Source organism: Musca domestica, unplaced genomic scaffold, assembly GCF_030504385.1.
Source record: "Musca domestica strain aabys unplaced genomic scaffold, Musca_domestica.polishedcontigs.V.1.1 56, whole genome shotgun sequence".
Taxonomy (NCBI): Eukaryota; Metazoa; Arthropoda; class Insecta; order Diptera; family Muscidae; genus Musca; species Musca domestica.
This window is the reverse complement of record NW_026712356.1, coordinates 2831049-2858404: the sequence shown is the minus strand read 5'-3', so window position 1 is coordinate 2858404 and position 27356 is coordinate 2831049. Positions and strand designations below refer to the sequence as shown.

General features: G+C 36.9%; 1 protein-coding gene across 1 annotated transcript in view; it reads left to right on the top strand.

The window, feature by feature from the left end:
• The window catches only part of LOC101892710 (hornerin), a 201244-nt gene that overhangs the window by 125616 nt on the left and 48272 nt on the right, over nucleotides 1-27356 (top strand). The window contains exons 9-16 of the mRNA XM_059128598.1: nucleotides 1460-1624; nucleotides 11842-12339; nucleotides 18253-18651; nucleotides 18731-19015; nucleotides 19127-19240; nucleotides 21111-21257; nucleotides 21643-22000; nucleotides 22299-23417. Of these exons, the coding sequence (XP_058984581.1) occupies nucleotides 1460-1624; nucleotides 11842-12339; nucleotides 18253-18651; nucleotides 18731-19015; nucleotides 19127-19240; nucleotides 21111-21257; nucleotides 21643-22000; nucleotides 22299-23417 (3085 nt within the window). The remainder of the gene's footprint in view (nucleotides 1-1459; nucleotides 1625-11841; nucleotides 12340-18252; nucleotides 18652-18730; nucleotides 19016-19126; nucleotides 19241-21110; nucleotides 21258-21642; nucleotides 22001-22298; nucleotides 23418-27356) is intronic.

The window sequence follows — 27356 nt, the reverse complement described above, 5'->3', positions numbered from 1 at the left end:
CCAAATATTGTTGTTACAGAGCGCATATTACGGCTGCGGAGGACAAAAATAACAAATCGGATGAACAATATGTATGGGAGCTATAGCTATATCTGAACCGATTTCGATTTCAAATTTGGCATACTTATTTTCAGTTTCAATCTGATCGTACGTGCAAAATTCCATACTATTCGGACTGATATTACACGTTTGGTGCACAATAAAAGGCAAACCCGACGAAGATATATATGGGAGCTATATCTAAATTTTGACCGATTATCTCCAATTTTAATAGGGTTAATTCTTGAGCCAAACAAATGATTTGTGCAAACTTTCATCTTAATCGGATAATAAATGCGACCTGCATTTTGTTCACAAGAATACATGGACAGACAGACGGACGGACGGACATGCATAAATCGACTCAGAATGTGATTCTATGCAGATCATCAAAAGGAACTATGGGTCTTTCTCGTTTTCTTTTGCCTGTTACAAACAAATGCACAAAGACATAATACCCTGACCACCTTGTGGTGTAAGGTATAAAAACGTGAAGGAGGCGAGAAATTTAACTTGGTATCACTTTTGGTGTTAGGAGTCGAAAACTTCTACACTTACAAAATTTAAATAAAAAAGCTGTGAGTTCGGTTGGGCCGATCTTTGAATACCCTCCACCATTTGGAACGAATTTGACAATTTTCAAAAAAATAAAATCCGTGATCCGTGCAATTCTGTTAAAATCTTAAAAATACAAAATGTAGCCGTCATATTAGGGTATAAACGACGACGTGGACCTGCATAGGCAACAACATTCAAATGCGAAACTTGAAAAAAATCGGTGAATAATGTAGCTATGATCATCAAAATACCGAATAACTCTGTCATAGGCTGTAGTATCCATTACGAACTTCAAATACCAAATTTAAAACAATTTCGGTAAATAATGTCACTAAAATCATAAAAATACTGAATATCGGGAGGTACCGTTGTATGGGGGCTATACGAAGACGACAAGACGAAGACAGACAATTTTCTGTCATAGGCTGTAATACCCATGACGAACTTCAAGTACCAAATTTGAAACATTTCCGGGATATAATGTCCCTTAAATCACCAAAATGCCGAAAAAGGGAGGTGCTATTATATGGGGGCTATACCAAAACGTGGACCCACATGACCCATTTTCAATACCAAAATTCGTGCAGACATAATACAAATTTGAGTAAAATTTTTTGAACCTACTTCATTTCGTTCGGAAGCTACAGCGATTTCCACAGGCGGATGGACATCGCTAAATCGACATCGAATATATACACTTAGTGGGGTCTAAAATGCATATTTCGAGGTGTTACAAACGATGGAGGGTATAAAAATTCTTCGTACAAATTATAATTATTTAAATAAATTATAAATTATGAACCAATGATTAAAGTTGACATATCTCTCTCTGTTTTGTTGTTTTTTTCCTTCTCTCCCACAGCAAAGAAAAATCCTCGAAGGAAGCACTTTTTATTAATCGTACACCTCCAACATTTGTGCGGGTTCCCTCAAAGCGGCAGCCACGTCGCATAATGGATGACTTTCTGAGCGGTGGAAAGAAACCCGAATTTGGAAGTTCAGCATTTCTAAATGCCAAAAATGTCAGGTAAGTATTACCACACGGCCTTTCCATAGAAAGTGGGAGTGGTGTGTGCAACAGTAATGCCAAAAACAATAACGATTACATTATTGCAAATCATTTTCATTTTTCATCATAGGTAACATGCAAACAAAGCCACGTGTATCCTTGTAGACAACGTCATATCGTCAAAGCAGAGGAAATTATAAGCTTATCGTTATTGCCCTTTTTGTTCGTTGTCAGTCATTTTGTTTGGGTTTTGATTGTGTTTTGGTGAAATTTGGTTACATTTATTTTTGTTACTTTAGGGTTTTGTTTACTCCCGGTCTACGGATATTTGTTTGAGAATTGCCTCATAATTTTTGTCTTTTATGGTTAGCCTTGTACGTTTTCTATGCTCGCGTTAGTAGTGTGGAGGAGGAGAAGGAATTCAATTGTTACAGTGCCATGACAAATTGCTGTCATGTCTAGACAGTACAAAAATTCAATTCGTTTTCAATGCGGAGAAAGGTATGGGATTTTCCTGGGTTTCTTTTTCGTAGAATAAATATATCAACATGAACGCAATATTTCTAAGAAGAACGAAAAGATGATGAAATGCAGAATAATGATTTATTTTTTAAATACTTTATTTTTAAAGCCATTTTTAAGAAGATCGCCATTTATACTGTGCAATACAAAAAATAATTACGGGAAAATCCAGCAGATTATGAAAGTAGAGTTAAAAAACATCGCAAAGTAACATAATAAAGGTGGCAAGTTCCGAAAACGAAAAATATTTTGGTCGAAAATGTTAACCCTCGAGCAAATCAACAACAGAGTAAAAAAGAGAGTATATATTTCCAATGCATTCTGCAATATTTTTGCATCACCTGTCGGCAGATGTCACTATGGTTGGTTTTGGGACAGTAAAGTCACTCAGGGCTAGTGAAGTCACTCGACTTCGAAAACAATTTATTCATTTTCATGCTATTTAAGTTCTATATTTTAATATTTCACGACACAGTTGTGCAATGTCAATGTCAACAAAGCCACTGTTTCGTTTTCAATTGATAAATAATAATAAGCCCAAAAAATATTCAATATTTTGTTTTTTGAAAGAATGTAGTGAATAAACTTATGAACTCTCACAGCATGAACGACATCTATTGAAGCACTTTCTTCGAAGATAACAGATGAGACAACTTTTTAGTCTACACATTTATTAATGTTAATGATCCGAAAAAAAAAAAAAAAAAACGAAAATATCTCTTAATTTTTTTAACAAATTTTCTTCGGATTTTTTCGACTTAACGCTGGAAAGTTTCATATAAGAAATATTCTGCCCAAAATTTTACCATAAAACTCAAAATAAACTATATACAGGTTGAGATAAAAAAACTGCAAGAAAGTCAAACGCCATAATTTTGACATGTTTTTTTAATGTCATTGAATGAAAGCAAAAATTTTGGTGGCCATTGTGCGCTGGAAAACCGGATATCCGTGATACTGAAATCTTATCCGATCAATACCAACTTTTTAGAAATGATAGATTAAATAAAGTTGGTGGAGGGGTACTCATAGCAGTTCACAATTCCATTTCCTCTGAGCGTGTTATGCTTACTGATAGTCAAGATGTTGAATTTGTATGTGTGAAATTATCTTACATTAACCAAACTATTTACATAACATGTTCGTATATTCCTCCAAATTCTGATTCAAACATTTATTTAAAACATTCTGAATTAATTAAAAACGTTTCACATATTCACTCGCCAAATTCTGAATTAATTTGTCTTGGAGATTTTAACTTACCAAATACATCGTGGATCCTTGATGATGACACGGCACATTATGTACCTGTTTCGTCAACAGTACGGTCTAACGATATGGAAAATTTTTGGCAAAATATTTTTGACCAAGGTCTATATCAACTCAATAATATTTATAATTTTAAAGGTAAAATATTAGACTTAGTGTTTTCTTCATCCGTTAATACTTCATTAAGTAAATGTTCACCTTTTGTAGAACCGGAAGATAAATATCACCCAACACTTGTCATAGACCTTGAACTTAATATTCAAACAAATTATGCAAAACCACAAACTAAGCCTCACAAATTAAATTTTTCTAAGACTAATATTAATCTCCTTCGTTCTATATTGTCCAATTCAAGTTGGTCTCATGAAGGTGACATTGAATTGCAAATTTCAAATTTTTATATCGTACTTAAAAATGCGTTAACTATATCAGTTCCATTATTGAAGTTCTATTCTGACTCAGGACCAGTTTGGTTTACCCCACATCTTAGGCGCTTGCGCAACATAAAAAGTAGGTTATTTAAAAAATTTAAAGAATGTAATACCACTTTAAATTATACAAAATATTCACAAGCTCGAAGTAAATATAACATTGAAAATTTAAAGTCTTATTCGATTTATTTAAGAAAAATGAAAAATAACTTTCAGAAGAGTCCTAAAAGCTTTTATAAATTTGTAAATTCAAAACGTAAAGTCCGCGAATTTCCTAGTAGCATGAAACTTGGTTGCAGGGAATCAGGGGACCACCTTGAAATAGCAAATTTGTTTGCTGACTTTTTTCAAAATACTTACTCTAAGCCTTCATCCAATCATAATGACAATTATGCTTATAATATTAGTAGATTAAATTATTTCCCCCAAATTATTCTGTCTGAGGAGGAGGTTTTAAATGGTCTTCTATCGTTAAAAAGTAGTAATTCCCCTGGTCCTGATGGAGTACCTGCTTACATTTTAAAGTCATGCGCATATGAGCTTTATTTACCTCTAACCACTATATTCAATTATTCTTTGACATCTGGTTATTTTCCTCAAGTATGGCGATCTAGTTTTATTATTCCTTTGCATAAAGCTGATAATAGAAGTGTCGTCGAAAATTATAGGGGTATTGCAAAATTAAGTGCAATACCGAAATTATTTGAGTTTTTAGTCTCGCGTAGACTAACGCACTTTGTTTCGTCTATAATATCGCCTTACCAACATGGATTTGTAAAGGGTAGGTCAACTGTAACTAATTTATTAGAACTTATATGTTATGTACACAGGGGGTTTTCAATAAAATGCCAAACTGATATTATATATACTGATTTCAGTAAGGCTTTTGACAAAGTGGATCACTTATTATTATTACATAAACTTGACAAAATGGGTTTCGCAACATTATTTTTATCATGGATATCATCTTATTTGCAAGGGCGTACACAGAGAGTTTCTTTCAATAATGTTCTTTCTAAACAGATAACTGTGTACTCTGGTGTCCCCCAGGGTAGCCATTTAGGTCCTCTACTTTTTGTATTGTATCTAAATGACCTTCCAACGGTTATACGTTACTCTAAGATCCTAATGTTTGCTGATGATGTCAAACTTTTTTGTAATATGAACTCTCACATTAGTTCCCTTAACTTGCAACATGATATCTACTGCCTTGTTAATTGGTGCAGTGCTAATGGTATGACGCTAAATCTCAAGAAATGTAAAAAACTGTCTTTGTTTAGAACACAACCTTTTAAAAGTGATTACCTCATTGGTTCTTACAAATTGGACAATGTAGACTCATTCGTTGATCTTGGTGTAATTTTAGACAATAAATTGCGTTTTAATTTGCATATTGATTCATGTGTAAATAAAGCCAAGTCATTGCTGGGTTTTATAAAAAGATGGTCAAAAGAATTTCACCATGGCCGGCGCTTGAGCTCCAGTGAACAACCGAAGGTGCACATTTTCCGCTGACCACTTTGGCAAGTAAACACGATCATTTTGTTTGATTACTGCTGGACAAATTTTCGGCAGTTCACCACTTTCGGCCAAACGAAGAAACTCTTTAGCACTTTTCAGTCTATTTTCTCTCTGTTGCGGTGTAAGTTCTTGCACTGTTTGGCATTTCAATGGCTTTCCCCGAGCTCATGTTTAATATTTGCCGAATGGAATATTGCGATATGTTCAGCTCACGAGAAATTTTTCGGCCACTGCGAAGCGAGTTTCGATCAAGTCGGTTCTTTATTTTTCGAACCATATCTGCTGATGTTGCTGTTTTCTTCCGTCCACTTCCTTCACGTCGGGCTGCGCTACCAGTATCACGATAACGAGCGATGGTGTGAGGCACAAAAGATTTATTCACATTTAAATGTTGGATAGCTCTAACGATATCCACTTGTGGTTTTCCAGCCAAATATAAAGAAATCACACTATCACGCTTGAATTCCATCACAAATAACTTTTTTTCTGGAAAATTCTCACCAAAATGCTTTGGTATGCTTGTAAACAAGCTGTCACCGGACGAGTGGCTTAGAGATGACAGCAGTCTTAAGTTAGTTGAAGTTTTTTCATCTCACCCTGTATATGCCCAAATAATATTAAGCATTTTTAAAATAAAGGCTAAACCCAAATTTGAAGTTAGTTTCCCAATAAAATCAGTTCGATCCCAATTAATTTGAAATTTCACACATGAAGATTAAAAAAAATGTAGATATATGTCTCAGACAAATATTTGAAGGAGAAATTACGCTACTAAACTTTCAAGTTTTTTAAAAAAAGACACACACAACATGAACCATTTCCACCACATTTCAGCTGCAAAGGAATTCTTGCTGCAATGTAATGTAAATTGGCCATAACCTAAATACCAATAACATTAAATCACCAACTGTGGCCAAGGGAAGCGGACGCAAGGGCAATACCTACAATCAAAAAACTTTTTGACTTATTTCTCTTGAGTAACTTCCTGATACATAGTTGAGGTGTTTTTTCAATTGTTGCCAAAAATTCGCGGCTCAAGCCAACCAAAAATGACCAACAAATTAAGGTATATAAATCATACGAATATGTACAAAATGTAGGAAAAACACCAGTGAAGAAAAATATTCCTCTGAAATGAGCAGCACAGAATTGAACGATGAAAATGGTCTGAATCTGACTGTCGATCGCTCTACATTATATCATCATCCATACATTTCAACAACATGCCAATCGTTGAAAAATTACAAATATTTAACAACTGAACTCAAGACGAAAGAAAACAGAAAAAACATGAATTATCTGTTGCTCCACAGCTCTCCACACATCAGTGTGGCCAAAAGGAAACTGGAAAAAAATCAAAGCTGAAATTTGCTAACCACAATTATGGCGGAACCAAACAAATAATCGTTATTTATGTGTCCAGCATGGAACAACAAAACGAAGTCGTTCCCAAATACTTTAACATTCATAGACAGTGGTTGGATAAAAGAAAAGTCCATTTTTCCCACGTGAAGGAAAATTGTCTGAAAACAAAGTAAATCAGAAGGAAAATCATTTGATCACAGAAAATCTGTAAAATATCAAATATCTACCATATCTATCTAGCATAGTGTAAAGTAAAACTAATATACGGAAATTGAAGAGAAATAAGGCAAGTGGAGCTCCCTATCAACGATAAGCGACACTTCGACACAAAAGAAACTATGTGCTTATTATCCATACTGATTAGACACCTAACGTTTATTGGTTTGCGGAAATACCTGTATCTGCCAACATGCCATGATTATGAAAGAATGTAGGTGAAATTATTGTCTTTTGAAGATGTAAAAATAAATAACTATGACGTTTATACGTCATGAACTATTTGTCCTCAGGTACTATATTTTAGTCAACATCGAAATTTAGTAGATTGTAACCATTTCTACAGGGTGAGATGAAAAAACTGCCACCAACTTCAAACTGCTGTCATTTTTAAGCCACTCATCTCTTAAAATGTTAAAATTATTAAAAAACTGTAAAAATTATTCCAGTGACAGCTCATTATATTGTTTACAAGCGTACAAAAGCATTTTAGTAAGAATTTTCCACTCACTAACTCGTGATGGAATTCAAGCGTGATAGTATGATTTCTTTATATTAGGTTGGAAAACTACAAGTGGCTATCGTTATAGCACTCCAGCATTTAAATGTGAATAAAACTTTTGTGTCTCGTACCATCGCTCGTTACCGTGCTACTGGTAGCGTAACCCGATGTCAAGGAAGTGGACGGAAGAAAACAGCACCATCAGCAGAAATGATTAAAAAAGTAAAGAAGCGACTTGATCGAAGCCCGCGTCGCAGTATCGCAATATTCCATTCGGCAAATATTGAAAATTGAGCACGGGGTAACGCCATTGAAATTCCAAAAAACTGTATGCACTTACACCGCAACAGCAAGAAAATATACTCAAAAGAGGTAAAGAGTTGCTTCACTTGGCCGAAAGTGAAGAGTTGCCGAATTTGGTTCTCCGATTAGACAACCTACGTTGTCCAGCAGTTTGTAAACAAACAAAATTATTGTGTTTACTTGGAAATGTGCACTTTCGGTTGGCCACCAGAACTCAAGCGCCGGCCATTGGGATGGTTTGGGCCGCCGTAACAGCCGATGGTCGCTAACCGCTCGTATTAATCGACGATGGCATTAGAATAAATGCCGAATATTATAGCAAAAATATTCTGGAGGGTGTATTAAAGCCTTAGGCACGCAAACATTTTGGCCGCAGATCTTGGATATTCCAACAGGACTCAGCACCATCCCACTCAGCACGCACCACCTAAGAATGGTTACAAAATGAGGTTACTCGGTTCATTTCCAGCGCACAATGTCCACCAAAATCTCCGGATAACAATCCGTTGGACTATTATGTTTGAAGTATTTTGAAAAGCAAGGTTGGCACTAAAAAATACCAAAGGGTCGATCACCTCAAGCAAGCGCTTCGCCGGGAATGGGCTAAAATATCGCAGAGCAACATTCGGACATCGTGTGACGGGTTCATTGACCGTTTGAAGCCCATAATTCGTGCCAAAGGTGACCAATTCGAACAAATCTAAACTTATTCTAAAATTTGATGATATATCCGACAATTTTTGCATTCATTCAAAAAAATTAAAAATAAAATGCAAAAATTATGGCGTTTGACTTTGTTTCAGTTTTTTTTTATCTCACCCTGTATATATGTCGATTTATAAATGCCCGTCCGTCTGCATTTCACTCTAGATTCCGAACGAAATGAAATTGTACACAGATGTTTTTAATTCTGGAGAACTTTTGGTATTGAAATGGGCACCATATGACTGTGCCTCCATATATTCGTTATTGTAAGGATATTTGCTATATTTTTCAGCAGAATTGTCTCAAACTTGGTATTTGGAATCGGCGATAAGAAGACGTTTTTGTAAAAACCCCATATAACTGTAAAATATTCGGTATTTTGATGATTCATGGCATACTTTTCACCGGAATTGTTTCAAAATTGGTGTTTCAAATTCGCGATAGGCACCACCTTCTTTGCCAGATAATTGCCTGTAAAGGTCCACGTTTTCGTATATTCCCATATAACAGTAACAACTGATGTTCATATTTTTTTAAAGTTATAGCAGAATTTTGAAGAGATTTTTTTACCGTTTGCAAGTTCCTTCCAATTTGTGGAGGACATTCAAAGTTCGGCCTAGTCGAACTAAGCTGCCTTTTTATACCTTCATACCTTCTTTGGGCCAAATCCGTTTGAGGACATTTGGAGTCGATGTAGGGGTGTCCGTCAGTTCGACTGTTTGGCTGGTAGGTGGGCACGATAACTCTCGAAGGGAGTATCCGATTTGGTCCAAACTTGTTATATTGTAATATTATTTGGCAGTTAACGTTTTTATTGAGCTCTATGATCTTTGGCAGAAAGGTTTTTTCTTGGGTCCATGTTATTTGTAGACATTTTTCAAAAAGTGACGTCGGCAAACTCTTCGTACTTTCTTTTTATACTTAGTATAGTGGAGGATATACAGGGTGAGAAAAAAAATTCAACAAAATCAAACGCCATAATTTGTATTTTTTTTTTTCAATTTTATTGAATGAAAGCAAAAAATGTCGGAAATAACATCAAATTTTAGAATAAGTTTAGATTTGTTCGAATTGGTCACCTTTGGAAAGAATTATGGCCTTCAAACGGACAATGAAACCGTCACACGCTGCCCGAAAGTTGCTTTGCGGTATTTTGGTCCATTCCCGGCGAAGCGCTTGCTTGAGGTGATCGACACTTTGGTATTTTTTGTGCCAATCTTGCTTTCCAAAATAGTCCAGACACAATAGTCCAACGGATTGGTATCCGGAGATTCTGGTGGCCATTGTGCGCTGGAAATGAAGCGAGAAACCTCATTTTGTAAGCATTCTTGGGTGGCGCGTGCTGAGTGCGATGGTGCTATGTCCTGTTGGAATCCAAGGTCCTAGTTCTGCGGCCAAAATGTTTGCGTGCCCAAGACTTTAATACACCCACCAGAATATTTTCGTGATAATATTCGGAATATATTCTGGGTCGATTAACACGAGCGGAGAGCGACTATCGGCTGTTATGGCGGCCCAAACCATCACCACGGCCGTTGCTTGAGTTCTGGTGGCCAACCGAGGGTGCACAATTTCACCTGACCTCTTTGGCAAGTAAACACGATCATTTTGTTTGTTTACACACTGCTGGACAACGAAAGCTTTCTCATCGGAGAAAACCAAATTCGGCAGTTCACCACTTTCGGCCAAGTGAAGCAACTCTTTAGCTCTTTTGAGTCTATATACTTTCTGTTGCGGTATAAGTTCTTGCACTTTTTGGCATTTCAATGCATTACCTCGAGCTCATTTTTCAACATAGCCACCTGTGGTTTTCCAGCCAAATATAAAGTATTCACATTAACACGCTTGAATTCTATAACTAATAACTTTTTACTGGAAAATTCTCACCAAAATGCTTTTGTGCGCTTGTAAACAATACAATGAGCTGTCGCTGCAATAATTTTAAAAGTTGTTGGACGAGTGTCTTTGAAATGACAGCAGTCTGAAGTTGGTTGCTGTTTTTTTCATCTCACCCTGTATAGGTCGATGAAATCCTATAGCCCCCTTACAACGGTACCTTCCTTTATTCGTTATTTTGAAAATATACATATTTTACCGAAATTCTTTCCAATTTCGTATTTAAAGTTCGTAATGGGCACTACAGGCGATGTCAAATAATTACTTATGAAGAATGATATTGAGTGGCTATTTGAACCACTAACGTAGCCTGGGTATGATAATATTTTTACAGAATTTTGTTTGAAAAGGCATTCTTTCGAAAGTTATTTCTGGCTGCGTCGGTGGTCCCAACCTAGTGGATAGCTGGTTGATCAGTACGGATTCTTTCATTGAAAATTCCCTCAAGTTGTTTATTCTCAACGTAATTTTAAAAATTCCTCCACTTATGTCGATCGAAAATCTGCTGCAGTAACTGACTGCTCTCCTATAGGGGGTTTTGTCCTTTCTGTTTCGAATTTTCCCAATCTTAGTGCTTTTCCATCCCATCCTATACTCCCGCTCTCATACAGTAAAATTCTAATCAATCCGGAAAAAACGCTTTGGTACATAAATTATCCTCTTTAGGTAATGCCGTTCGTACATTAGTTTTAATCTAAGGACTGTCCCCAGTTTTTCTTCACTCTGTATTCGAGATTGAGAGGAAACGAATTAGTGAATCCTGAGAGCAGAGTTTTATAAGCCGTTAAGCTCTTAGTTGTCATATAGCCCCATGGCTTCAGTTCTATTAGCGCATATTATAATGTCTCTCATTTACGTAGACGATGTCTAATTCATTTAGGTTATTGGGAGGTAAAAATGCGTAATCTCATAATTTCAAAATATTTTTTAGGTATTTTCTATTTATAAGAAAATGAACTTTTCGAACACTGTGCCATTTGCAAATTGAGCGAAACAAATCGCTGAGGTAATTACTCAATTACAAACACATAACATTTCTTCATTTTTCATTCCGGCTATTTTCCGATTTTCTTTGCAATATCTTCGTATTTCGATTTTTTTCATCTTCTTCTTCGTATTGCCAATTGTTCAGCTATTGGTTACGAAAATTGATCATATGTTGATCTTTAAGGTGGAGCAAATCTGCAAGTTGTTTAAACATAGGAGGTCCATGTGTCCAAGATGTTGTAACGTCTAACCGACATAAAATAATTTACGTTTGTGTGTGTGTGTGGCGTTGCATGTAACTACCTTTAATTTAGATTTATGATTAAACAATTTATATTTATGGCAATGTAATTGATCAATTTTTATTGGGTAAATACAAACCCTCATCAGTATTGTCGTCATGCAACCAACCAAAACGAGTGGTTGCGTGGTGGCTGACTGGCTGGTTGGTTACCCAGAAAAATTGCGTGTCTTCTTTCTCACCATCTATCTCAATTTTGTTCTTTATCCATTTGCAGCAACTATGAGAGTCCCTATCGATCCACATACAGTATACCGACTAGTCTGGGCATTAATCCCTATCACCATCAGCCATCACAGCACACTATGCCGCACAGTCAAAGCAATTACAATAACAATGGTGGCAACAACAACAATTCCGTGCAGGCACCTGATTCTCCGCGTAGTACTCGTAGTGCACCCTGGCCAAGGACTCAACAGCGTTCGTTGTTTGGCAATAAACCTTCAAGTCCACGTTCAGTGAGATCGGCCAGCACCACAGGTGGCGGCGGTGGTGGTGTTGGAGGCGGAGGAGGTGGTGGCGGAGGCGGCGGTAGTCTCGGCCACAACGGTAGTGGCCATCATCATCATCAGCATTCACATCATACGCATTCACGTTCCTCGCAACGTGATCACGTATCTTCGGCAGCATCGGGAACCCATAGTCATCAACAGCAACGCTATCGATCTAGTTCAGTGGAAAGTCATTCCTCAAATGATTCACGTTCTACGCGAAGGTAATTGAATTTGTCAGAGATAATGAATATCAAAATTATCATTTTTTACGAGATAAGATTAAACCAAAAGAAAATGGGTGTAGGGGGGATTTTATGAAGAGGGAAAATAACCGGGTAACAGTTGTAAAGTGAATAGAGCGTGTGGGCTCAATTAAACGACTATGAAAAACTTTGGTGTCGTTTTGAGGAAAATTGGAAATTTGCAATTTTCTCAATTTTTTTATTTTTTTTAGAACTGTCGCTTTATTTTTAAATTTCCAACTTCCAGATTAAGATTACTCTAAATCCGTGAATTTAAGTTGTCAAAAGAAGAAATATTCTACACAAAATTTCACTATAATTCGGCTTTACTACAATTCGAGTAAAAATCTTCCTTAATACTTCATTTTTGGAAAAGTCTCAAACTAAGAATTATTCTAGATGAAATTTCATTATGAGTCTCATAGCTGATCTTGTTTTAGTAAAAATATCGGGATTTATGCAAAGTGAAGAAAATCGGACCCTTATTTCACATTTTATAGGAGTTATAAATACTCAAAATATTGACCCTTTGTGAGGGAGGTACTCGATGGAGTGGTTCAATATTATTATTTCGCTCCTGACCTAGTGCTGACAAGAATATTGGGATTTGTAAAGTTTGAACGAAAATAATAAAATAAAAGAAAGAAAAAATAAATAAAATAATTATTTTCTATGGAAACTTGATTTTTTTGGGAGATGTATCAGAAGGAGTGGACAGATTTTGCCCATCTCCGAAATCGATCTAAATTTGATTATAATATTACCAGGTACCAAGTTTGAAACAAATCGGATACTCCCGCGCACCAGCCAGAAACACAGACGGACGGATACCCCTAGATCGACTTCAAATGTCCTGAAACGGATTTGGCCCAAAGAGACCTAGAGCCTTAAATCGTTATTTCGATGATGCATGTTTTGGCCGTGTAAAAAGATTTATACCCTCTGTAGCTGAGGGAATTAAAATAAACATTTTAGCTGTATTGCTCAAACCAATTCCCAACTCTAAGAAAATAATGATTGGTACTACTTAGTATCTTTTAGTACGAGTTTCCAGAACTCTGTCTTTTTACATAAGAAATTGAAAATAAATTAACCCTGGAAATACAGAGTTTCAACACCAAAATGCAGATGTTATTACTTTTCAGTATTTAGTACTTTATTGGTATAATTTTCCGCACATTCCGTCATTTTCGACGCCCTTCACAGCGGAGATGACCCTTCTGCATAATTTTATGATTTTACCTCTGCTTCTTTGTACCTAGCTTTATTGGTACGTACATATCAAACATATCATAGTCCAGAAGTCTAACTCTTTCAATACACTATTTAATACTTCTTGGTACCTTTTGCAAACTCTTCGCTACATAAGTGTTCTTCATTGCATATTTCTGAATTTTTAGTATATACTCCACCATATTTAGTATATTCAGTACTTTTTTAAACTCAATGTCGTACCATTTGTCTAATCGGAATCCTCTGAAAATATAAATTCGTTAAACACTTCTACATACCCAAATTCAAAACTCGATATTAAGAACTTATAGATATCTTCTTCTTAATATTTCACTGATTTGTATCATTTGTAAAATTTTGAAAACACGGGCTTTAGCACATTTCATGTTTAGTACATTTTTTTGTAGAATTTCCCTTGCACTTTGTCGTTCTCAGCCCCCTAATAACAAGCTTCAGAGCTCCACATACACGCATAAAAAAATTCCAAGATTCTAGCTCTTAAATCACATAGTGTAAGGCATTTCTAGATTTAGTACCTTTTTATACCCCTTCACGCTTAAAGTGTCCATAATTCCACATTTCTTTGAAAAAAGCTAGGGTGTATAGTGACCTTCACCGAATACCAATTTTAGTAGCATTTAGTTTTTTACATACAGTTGAAGTGCGGATTTTTAAAACAATCTCCCTATCTCAGCCTTAGATCACAACAGTGAACTTTATGTAACATTTCAAGTTTTCAGTTCAATAATAACCCCAATTACCAAATTCAGTACCTTTTAGTACAACTATAGTATGCTTATCTAAAATTAGCTCCTTCAAGCAACGGAAAAACCAATTCATATCACATTTCACTATATCGGATGAAGATCAGATTCCTTCAATCCATACCAAATTTATTACTATTTAGTCTTTCGTTCATACAATTATAGCAAACATTTCCAAAACAACCTCCATATCTCAATTCCATACCTGATATCAAATTTGAAGATTCCAGACCTATCCCTTTATCCAATGTCGAATTTAGTACCAATTAATACTTTTCGTACAAATATAGAACACATTTCCAAACCACTGGCAAATCTCAAGCACAGATACCATCAGTAATCTAAATAACAAATTTCAGAATTGTATATACCAAATTTCGTATTTTTCGTAGTACACATTTTCGAAACCACCTCCATATTAGTTAGGATACATATGAACAGCGAACCTAATACCAACGTTTCCTATTTCAAGCACTATCTGTTCACCCAATATCAAATGTAGTACCAAATATAGTACTATTAAGTACTTTTCGTACACTTGTAGTACACATTTCCAAAACTACCAATGTATCACAAACGTACCACCCAATACAAAATATTACAATTTCAGCTTCATCCGTTTACCCTAAGCCAAACTGTTCAAAATTGAGTACCATTTAGTACAGATCGCACACTTAGTACACATTTCCCAAACCATCTTCATATATCAAATTTACTTTAAAACCTTGATTCCAAATTTCCAGTTTCTAGTTCTATTCGTTCACATAATACCAGATTGTACCATTTTAGAAGATTAGTACCAATTTAGAATGAATTTTTGACAACATATCTTATGCCTTGAACCACCTGCGAATATTGATTATCTGAATCTCAAAAGAATCAAAATTTTTACTAAAACTCATTATTCTAAAAAATACTTTGGAGGATAAGGTTTCTTTTTTACATTTTTTATACAAATTTCCATTCTCTCCATATCGTTCTGACTGTCTTCACACCAGAAGAGAGCTTCTTGCCGAACTAAGGGATTCTATCTCAAGTATTTCGCACCTTGTACTATTTGTACCTTTTTTAGTACAAACAAGTAAAAAACATTAAGTTCGGCCGGGCCAAACTTTTAATACCCTCCACCTTAGGGTAAAAGAAACATTAGAAGAAATGTGTCAAAAACCATAAAAATGTCGAATATCGGGAGGTACCGTTATATGGGGGCTATATCAAATCATGGAGCCATAAATGCAATGTTTCGCCACCGAAGCTGGAACCCATTATAACCAACAAATACCAATTTTCAGACAAATCCGTGAAAAAATGTGGCAAAAATCATCAAAATACCGAATATCGGGAGGTACCTTTATATGGGGGCTATACCACAACGTGGACCTATACATGCAATGTTTTGCCACATGCTCAGGGACCCGTTATGACCTACAAATACCAATTTCCAGACAAATCCGTGAAAAAATGTGGCATAAATCATCAAAATACCGAATATCGGGGGGTACCTTTATATGGGGGCTATACCACAACGTGGACCTATACATGCAATGTTTTGCCACACGAACTAGGACCCATTATGACCCACAAATACCAATTTCCAGACAAATCCGTGAAAAAATGTGGCATAAATCATCAAAATACCGAATATCGGGAGGTACCTTTATATGGGGGCTATACCACAACGTGGACCTACACATGCAATGTTTTGCCACACGCTCAGGGACCCGTTATGACCTACAAATACCAATTTCCAGACAAATCCGTGAAAAAATGTGGCATAAATCATCAAAATACCGAATATCGGGAGGTACCGTTATATGGGGACTATACCAGAACGTGGACCGATATATCTCATTTTCAATACCAACCATCCTAGACACAATGCAAATAGCTCTGCTAAATTTTGGCGCTCTACGTCAAATAATGTGGGCTGTATCGTGATTTCAACAGACAGACGGACAGACAGACGGACATCGTTAAATCGACTTAGAATTTTATGCTGATCATGAATATATATACTTTATGGGGTCAAAGACGAATATTTAAGGATGTTACAAACGGAATGACAAAGTTAATATACCCTCCTTTCCAAGGTGGAGGGTTAAAAATACTCTTTTCTAATTAATCTATCACTGGATCTCTTTATTTACGTAAGACAAATCTACATACCGAAGTTCAAAATTCTCCACCTAAAAGTAATATATAAGGTACTCCTTAGTAGCTCTTGGTACATATTTCCAAACTTTGTACATATTTCCTTACCTCGGGTACAACAAAAATAGTGACCCACAAGATTCTACCGCTATACAAAGGTACAAAGTATTAATTTCAAAAACACAGAATTTAACACCACGAATTTAGAACCATTTTCTGACAATTTTTCTATAATCCCCATTTTTTATAATAACTTGGATTTTGATTATAAAACCAGTATTTTTATACCCTGCAACACTATGTGTTGGGGGTATTATAAGTTTGATTGGGCCAAAAATTATGTAACACCACGAAATATTCGTTTCCCACATAGGAAAGTATATATGGATCTTCCTATCTCGCCGAGCTGAGTCGATTTAGCTATGTATGTCCGTCCGTCCGTCTGTCCATGTTAATTTGTAATCACTCTACAGGTCGCAATTATGGCCCGATCTTCACGAAAATTAGAATGAAGATAGGGCTAGGGTCAGAATAGAACGGAGATGATAGCATAATATTTAGGGGTTGAAATGGACCAAATACTGAAAAATTGTCTGATTTTGCAGTTGTTCTACAGGTCGCAATTATAGACCAATCGACGCAGAAGTTAGCATGGGGCTAGAGCTTAGAGCTGGGCAGAAGCCGTCCAATTTTGAGGGTCATCGGGTAATATTTGGTGGGTGAAATAGACCATAACATTTGTGTTAAATAAAAGTCAAATTTTCCATTAAATCGCGAATATGTTTACTCCCGGTGAAATCAAAAATTGACGAACAGGTCAATTCTGACCGTTACGTAGATGCCGATAGTAAATATATCGGTTATATATAGCGAAATATACACAATGTATATATAGAAGGAAGGGGATTTTAGCTAGAATGCTTATATCTCAAGAATGGCTAGACCGATTTCGACAAATGTTATCAATTCAGAATGCCCTCTTGGCATAAAAGAATAAAACCTAAGAAAATTGCATAAAATGATACCAATAATGATGTTAATATAAATTTTGTAGTATTTTGTGACATATTTTTTATTTTTTCATATTTTTTATCGCATGCGATTTTTTCAATTTTATTTATAATATTTTGTAATTTTTTTCCACCTTAAAACACAGGTTGGGGAAATTATATAAGTATTGCAAATATCGTCCGATCCTCACGAAAATTTTGACAAGGGTGGGGTTAGGCTCAGAGGGGCTAGGCTTATTCTTTTCAAAGATGTCCGTAATGTCCGTAATGTTCCTGATTTTGAAGCCGTTATAATAGTCACAAATAGAAACCAAAGGACACCAAATTTCACATGGACCACTAATTTTGTGTGGAAAAATACCAGCATTACTTACAGGCGATATCCGAAATACACAAAAGCCGAACTTCTGGCTTTTTTATGCTGATTTCGTTGACGAAATATCGTAGACAAGCAAATCATATAGATTAGTCTAAATTTGGAGATACTGAGGGGCTTCTTGCTCTTGGAGATTATTGCAAAATATTTAGAGGTTCAAATTAACCAAAAACAGAAATGTTTTTCCGATCACACAATTGAAGCCAATCGAGTGTTGTAGGGTATAACATAGTCGGCCCCGCACGACTATAGCCTTTGCTTACTTGTTTGAAATGGCAGTGGTTTTTATATAATCATTTAATATCGGTCCGTATTTTCTTTTAAAAATATTGTTAATTCATTTCATGTTTTTTTTTAGACACAAACATCGCCACAGGCGAACTTCCGACAACGAAAGTGAGCTGTCGCGAGGATCTGGTCGCTCGGGACGTTCACATCATCGAAAACATCGCAGATCACGTCATCGACGTGACTCCGGTGGCTCAGATCATGAAAGTACTCGGGGACGTAGCTACTCAGGTCATCGTTCATCGACAGCACGCAGTGCCAGTGCCATTGGATCTCACTCAGAGCTGGTTGATTCAAGTACACAATGGCGTGAGGCTCAACGGCGCCAGCAAGAAGCTAGTCTAGGCCAAAGTTCGGTGCAACAGGCATCGGTATCGAAGAGCAGTATGGTGGCGCGTAGCCTGCACAGCAACGATTCGCATTCGGATACGCATTCGCATCACAAGTCAAGGAGACACAAAAAGAATAAGTGAGTTCTCTTCAATAGTAATAAATAATGATGGAAATTAAATAACTGTACTTCTTTCCCCTACCTCTCCTCCTCATAGATCCCCCTCGGATTCACGCAATCGCATTTGGAACAGTGAATTAGCCAAACATTTGCAATTTGATTTGGTCGATACGGCCGGTATGACCGAAGATCAGTTGCGCGAGATTCCCTACACCGTTGTGGAGACAACATCCAAACGTTCCAATTCCAATATACGCATCCACAAGAGTAACAGTAAAAATAGTGTAGGCGGTAAGAGTACCGGTTCGGGTAATACCATAACCAATGGTAGTGGCGGTTCAATAAGTGGCCATGGTAAAAATCGTGTCGATCGCATTAGAGGGTAAGTATTTGTTTTGAGGATGGTTGGTGTTTTGAATGTCAATGATACAATGGCCTTTGGCGGTCATTGTCTATTTTTGTTGTGTTATTATCGTATTTGTGTATACCGTAGCTTATGTTACCAAAATTCTAATCCCAATGATAGTAATGGTGCCAAAAATGGTTCAATACGTTCAGCCAGTACAATATCATCAAGGGAGTGCGATCGAAATAGCGGTCTAGTACGGTGAGTATTTTTCAATGGATATATATTTTGATTGTGTTGAGAATTTAAAAGTTTAATTGATATGTATGTATTCTTAAGTTTCTGCTTCGAAAATAAATTTCTACAAATCATTAGGGAAAGGACAAAAATAGTAAGGGTTAATTATTTAATATCTTACACATTTCTACATGTATTGGACTTTATGCGAAATAATGTATATGTGAAATAGGACTAATACATACAGGGTGAGATAAAAAAACTGTAACAAAGGCAAACGCCATAATTTTTACATTTTTTTTTAACTTTATTGAATCAAAGCAAAAAATGTCAGAAATAGCATCAACTTTCAAAATAAGTTTGGATTTGTTCGAATCGGTCACCTTTGGCACGAATTATGGTCTTCAAACGGCCAATGAATCCGTCACATGTTGTCCGAATGTTGCTCTGCGGCATTTTGGTCCATTCCCGGCGAAGCGCTTGCTTGAGGTGATCGACACTTTGGTATTTTTTAGTGCCAACCTTGCATTCCAAAAAACTCCAGACACAACAGTCCAAGGGATTGGTATCCGGAGATTCTGAAAATGAAGTGAGGAACCTCATTTTGTAACCATACTTGGGTGGCGCGTGCTGAGTGCGATGGTGTTGAGTCCTGTTGGAATGTCCAAGGTCTGCGTCCAAAATATTTGCGGGCCCAAGGCTTCAATACACCCTCCAGAATATTTCCGCTATAATACTCGGCATTTCTTCGGATGCCACGGTCGATTAATAATAGTGGAGAGCGACCATCGGTTGCCATGGCGGCCCACACCATCACCATGCCGGCGCTTGAGTTCTTGCCAACCGAAGGTGCACATTTTCAGCTGACCTCTTTGACAAGTAAACACGATAATTTTGTTTGTTTACAAACTGCTGGACAACGAATGTTTTCTCATCGGAGAAAAGCAAATGCGGCAATTCACCACATTTGGCCAAGCGAAGCAACTATTTAGCTCTTTTGAGTCTATTTTCTTTATGTTGCGGTGTAAGTTTCTGTACTTTTTGGAATTTCAATGGATTTACCCCGAGCTCATTTTTCAATAATTACCGAATGAAATATTGCAATATGTTCAGCTCACGAGCCATTTTTCGGTCACTGCGAAGCGAGTTTCGATCAAGTCGCTTCTTTACTTTTCGAACCATTTCTGCTGATGTTGCTGTTTACTTCTGTCCACTTCCTTGAGGTCGGGCTACGCTTCCAGTATCACGGTAACGAGCGATGGTACGAGACACAAAAGATTTATTCACATTTAAATGCTAGAGTGCTCTAACGATAGCCACTTGTGGTTTTCCAGCCAAATACAAATAAAACGTACTATCACACTTGGATTCTATCACGAATAACTTTTTTAACGAAAAATTCTCACGAAAATGCTTTTGTACGCTTGTAAACAATATAATGAAATGTCACTGGAATAATTTTAACAGCTGTCGGACGATTGGCTTAGAAGTTGGGTGCAGTTTTTCCATCACACCCTGAATAGTTCCTGTGGAAAGCACATTTTTAAATTGTTTCCCTAGAACTTTTATGCACTATTTTTGATATCTATTAATGTTATTGTACTTCTAAACTCAGAATCTATCTCTATGCAGAAAATGATGAATCTATTTTTCACGTTGTGATTTACATCTCTGAAATACGTATATTCAATTGAAACAGTTCCCTTTTTCGGTACAACTTCCCAAGCAAAGAGAGAAATTTATTGAACATTTTAAGGCTAATATTTCTTCACTTTTCTTATCTTTGAGACTATTATTTTACAACTATTACTCTCTTCGAAAATAAGAGAATAATCCATTTATATACAGTTAATTCAAATAATTCGTCTACACTCTCTCTCTCTCTCCTTTACAGCATGATGTCCAGCATGAGTATGGGTGATTTCATTTCACCCACCGGTTCAAATCTCAGTCCCATGGAAAATTCAGCACTGCGAGTATCACATGAACATACCGATTCTGGTTTGGGAGCCGATCAGGATTATGCTTATTCATCCGAAAGGTAAAAGCTTGTTTGTATAAATTCCATTACTAATAAAATCTAAAACAATGGCAAGCAACTCTATAAGCTTAATTGCTATTTAGAAACGAGTGCACAATTATGTGTGTGTGTGTTATAAACTTGTTTCCTGCCTTTTGTGATAAAAAAAGAACGCCATTACTAATGTTTGTCCTTTTTCCACCTTTTTTACATCTCCCCCCATACACACACTCACAATAAAAAAAAAAAAAACCCGACATGTTTATATGCAACTGTGACCCTGCATCCCAATGGCATATGGTACTTGGCTGATGACCCTCACACCAACAACCCACGCATACATGTGAAAAACTTGTTTCCTGTTTGTTTTATATACAAATATTAACAAAAAAAACACCGCGTCTAGATCAAGTGATAGTACACGGTATGGTACTAACAAGTCCTCTGGGGCCTCTAGCGGTAGCCATCGTAAATCCTCCATTAATGGAGGTGGTAATTCCCAAGCTTACAATAGCCTTATGCAACAGACTGTGAGTAATCAAAAACATCATCATCAGCAACAACAACAGCAGCAGCAACAACAACAACAACATCGACAAAACTCATTTTATGGCAATAGACGCCATGACCAAACGCCAAACCCAACCAAGCCAAATTACAGCAAATACCCAACCACTAACCAGCAACAACAGCATCAGTCACATCACCAACATCAATCCGTTAATACATCCTGTGGTGCAGCAGTTAATAGTCATCTAGTAACGGTAAATGATTCCTTATTTTAGAACACAATTCGTTGTTTTTTTTCAGTTTTTGGTTTATGTTAGTCGTTGTAGCCTTAATGCCATTAACACCAAATGTTGTGGAATTGACGAGCTCCTCAACTTTAGGTTTTTTGCTCTTAGAAAAATAAAATAAAAAAAAAAATTAACATTTCCATATGCCAACCTTTGTTTCATGCCTCCCTCTCAAACACACAACCAACAAACCAACCAACTCTCTACTAACTAACAACCAATGAACCATCCTGTCACGCACAATTTCCCAAACTGCATCTGGCAGCCCACAACCCAGACAACTGCATCATCACAGCAACAACGTACAGATAAGGATGGTGGCGGAGCAACTGGCGGCGGAGAGAAATCAATGCCCAGCCATCGTTTGCTGAATTATACCACATTTGAGAACAATCAATATAAATTCAGTCTGAACAATGCAACACGGCCTGTGGCGGGGGGCAGTAATGGTAGTATTAGTGCCAATAGTAGTAATAGTGGTATAGCTGGTGGCGGAAGTGGTGGTGGTTCCCTTACTAATACTCCCCATCATGTTGATCATTTTGTAGAATGGCCAAATACCCCAGCTGCCCCCTACTATTATCAGGGACCCTCTTCGGTGGCCGTACATGCCAAGAAGCGTGATGCCAAATCCGATTTGGGGGTACCCACGCGACGTCTGTCCGGCCAAGCCATTACCAAGACTCAACTCTTGACCGGAGGCAGTGCTGGTAATTATCCACCATTGGGCAGTATAGGTTATCCTTTGATAAGTGCCCAATATCCGGGCATTGGTTTTAATTCTCGCTTACATCCGGCCAAATCGGATCTATTCCTGGCCTATCCATCATCGGCGGCGGCAGCAAATCAAAATGAATATGAGCCACCATTTATTTACAATTATAAAATGCCACACATGCCAGAGTTTGTCAGCAGGAACAGCAACAAGATGTCAACACAATCTGCCGGACAGCAGCAACAACACCAACAACAATCCGGAACACAACCATCCCAACAACCAACCGCCTATCATATTTCCGGGGCCCAGACAGCAGATCCATTACCTCCGAATTGTTACAAAGCGAATAGCAACACAGCAAGTAGCAGTAATCTGTATGCCGGTGCTGCACCAGCAACCGATGTCATGTATTATCAATTCGATAATAGTTGTGTGGCTTCTTCGGCTTCCACGTCCTCAACCAAAGCTCCAGCCATTGTCCAGCAACCCAAGTCGTTGATGGTTCACGGCAAGGCTGCAGTAATTTCGGGTGGAAATTCAACAGGATCGCCTGCCCACAATCTTGTTGGGCCATTGGTTTTCTTGCAACATCCCCAGTCTCAGCAGCAACAGCAACATAATCAAAACACCGGATCTTCTTCCGTTAACAACTCCATGCCACAGACTGTGAGTACCTTCCTCCAAGTAACTTGCCTCACAGCAGGGCAGTAGTTAATGGATATACAAACTTGTCTACATGTGCATGATGTTGCACGACGTTTTACAACTGTGTTTGTTGCTCGTTTGTTTACTTATGTTTTGTTGCATCTTTTTTTTTTGTGTTAACTGCGTTTTGTTTACCCGAAATCTATTTGTTTAGCATGTTTTATTTGTTTTTATTTTATTTTTTGTTTCGTTTAATTTGTATCGGATGTGGAAATTGCATCTGGAAGATTTTCAAATTACAAATAAATATATGGTAAAATTTTAAAAATGATACTCTAAATTCGACAAATAACATACAATCCTTGTGAAGGGATTAAAATATTATGGTCGATTTAAGGGAAAACCAAACTTGGAAATTTTTAATTAATTTTAATATAGCACTTCGATTACTTTATGAAGAATGAAAATTTGCTTTGCAAAACTGAATTCGTTAAATCTTATGAGACAAATAGTGGTATTCTAAATTGATTTTAGAGAGCTGCTCAAAAAATTATTATCGTGCTACTTCTAATTAATTAGAAACAAGTAAGCAAGGCTACAGTCGAGCGGGGCCGACCGTTGAATACCCTACAACACTATAATAAACGATACAGTTTATATAGGCGAGATACTCGCCTATTGTGACAAATAATAAAAGAAAACCATCAGGTTCCGTTCTCTAATTTTCGAATAATAGCAACTTAAACTAATTTGCTCATTTCCAATTTATTGGTAGATGTTGCACGTAAATGGTCTTCCTAGATCTGGAACCAATATTTCCCAAAGACCTATAATCTCTCAGAAGTGGCAAAATATTAACATTTATTATTGGTTTTTGACTGAAACGCATCTATATGAGATACAGGCATTTGACTATATTCTTCAACGAAATCAGCGTTAACGAAATAGTCAGAAGTGCGTCTTTCCTGTATTTGTGAATTCTCCAAAAAGTCACTGGAATGGACATTTTCGTATTTTGTCTACAAAAGTTTGCAAACTATTTCACACATTGAATATTTTTGGATGGCCATCCAAAACTGCTTGGCTTTTGCAATGTCCGGTAACCCCCATTCAAATGTGCGTGAGGATCGGGCGATAATTACGACCTGCAGACAATTTTGCAGTTTTTTGGTCCATTTCAACCCCTAAATATATGGCGATCATCTCCAAAAAGAGTATGCTATTCTGACCCTCATCTTAGCTCCATACAAAATTTCGTAAGGATCGGGCCATAAATGCGATCTGTATATGATATCCTGATACCCTAACTACTTAGTTTTGTTAGCTGTAGAAATATTACCAAATGTTTAATTCAAAATGAAAATATGCCAAAAATATGACAAAATTGAGAAAATATGAGAAAATTTACAAAATCAATATTTTCATCTTTAGAGAGATATTTTTATGCGATTTTTTAGACGTTTTTTCTTTCCTGCCAAGAGGCCATTCTGAATTAATGAGAACTGTCGAAATCAGTTCAGCCGTTCTCCACATATAAGAGATCTTTCAAGCATATCTTCTTTGATAGACATATATATCGCACATATTTTGCTATATATCCGTTTTGTTGGATGTTAACATTAATGTAAAGATCAGAAGTAACCTTGTCATGGATTTGTGATTTCGCCGGGATTTAAAATATTCGCGGTTTAATGAAAAATTTTGAATTTTTTCAACACAAAAGATATGGTCTATTTTGCCCGCTAAATATTATCCGATGACCCAAATTGGTAGGCTTCTTCCCCGCCCTAAACTCTAGCTACATGCGAAATTCCGCGTCGATTGGTCTATAATTGCGAACTGTATAGCTACTGCAAAATCCGACATTTTTTCAGTATTTGGTCCATTTCAACCCCTAAACATTTGGCGATCATCTCCAAAAGCAATAGGCTTCTATTCTGACCCTAACCCCACCTTCGTAAGGATCGGGCCATAATTGCGACCTGTAGCGTGATTACAAATTAACGTGGACAGACGGACGGACATACATAGCTAGGTCGACTCAGCTCGGGTAGCTAGGAAGATCCATATATACTTTCCTATATGGGAAACCAATATTTCGAGGTGTTACATAAATTCTGGCCCAATCAAACTTATAACACCCCCAACACATAGTGTTGTAGGATATAAAAACAGAGATAGAATTTGAAACTATTTCAAAACTAAAGTTTAAATTTCAGTAAGGCAGATATGAAAGAAATAGAGATGCTCACAATTGGAAACTCACTACGAAATATCTAAAAAAACGTATATTGGAATTAAGTTTTGTAGGTGATTAAAAGGACTCTCAACAGCGACAGCTTTTGAACTGACGGCAATTATATCAATCGAGAAATCCTTATTAGAAATACACTTACTGCATGCAACAGATGACAAGAAGTATCCGATCATATTCAAATTCCCTCTATCAAACTTCTCCCCCCTCCCCTCTCTTCACCATCTTCATATTTGAGGCTATATCATCCTCATTTGTAGCCTGTCTATTTTTACTTGTATCACCTTTATCGTGATTTCCTTTGGTCAGCTTGCATTTCAGGCGTCGATTTCAGAAACAATTTTTTGTCTCTTATCTTTGGCTCACATATCTTCTAATTATTTCACTGTTTATTATATTGACGGGAAACATAAAACTTCAACTTAAGCCAATTTCAGAAGTACAGAGTGAGATAAAAAAACTGCAACAAAGGCAAACGCCATAAATTTTACATTTTTTTAAATTTTATTGAATGAAAGCAAAACATGTCGGAAATAGCATCAAATTTTAGAATAAATTTAGGTTTGCTCGAATTGGTCACCATTGGCCCGAATTACGGCTTTCGAACGGAAAATGAAACCGTCACACGTTATCAGCAAAAAATGTCGGAAATATCATCAAATTTTAGAATAAATTTAGATTTGCTCGAATAGGTCACCTTTGGCACGAATTATGACCTTCAAACGGCCAATGAAACCGTCACACGTTGTCAGCAAAAATGTCGGAAACATCATCAAATTTTAGAATAAATTTAGATTTGCTCGAATAGGTCACCTTTGGCACGAATTATGGCCTTCAAACGGCCTATGAAACCGTCTCACGCTGCCCGAATGGTGCTCTGCAATATTTTGGCCCATTCCCGGCGAAGCGCTTGCTTGAGGTGATCGACACTTTGGTATTTTTTAGTGCCAACCTTGCTTTCCAAAATACTCCAGACACAACAATCCAACAGAGTGCGATGGTGCTGAGTCCTGTTGGATGTCCAAGATCTGAGGCCAAAATGTTAGCGTGCCCAAGGCTTTAGTACTCTCTCCAGAATATTTTCGTGATAATATTCGGCATTTATTCTGATGCCATTGTCGATTAATGCGAGCGGAGAGCGACCATCGGCCCATACCATCCCCGTAGCCGGCACTTGAGTTCTGGTGGCCAACCGAAAATGCACATTTTCAGCTGACCTCTTCGCAAGTAAACACGATCATTTTGTTTGTTTACAAACTGTTGGGCAACGAGTGTTTCCTCATCGGAGAAAAATAAATTCGGCAGTTCACCACTTTCGACCAAGCGAAGCAACTTTTTAGCTCTTTTAAGTCTATTTTCTTTCCGTTGTGGTGTAAGTTCTTGCACTTCTTGCACCGAACTCATTTTTCAATATTTGGCGAATGGAATATTGCAATACGTTCAGCTCGGGTTTTGATCAAGTCACTTCTTCACTTTTCGAACCGATATTGTCCATCTTAACACCAGACCTTTAGTTAATATAAATATTGGGATGTCTGAAATTTGTAGACAATCGGACTCTTACATCACATTTTATGAGAGTTTTTATTATTCAAAATTGTGTCCATTTGTGGGGGAGGTACTTGATGGAGTGGACCGATATTGTCCATTTTCACGCCTGACCTAGCACTGACGCAAATATTAGGGTTTGCAAAGTTGGAGCAAAA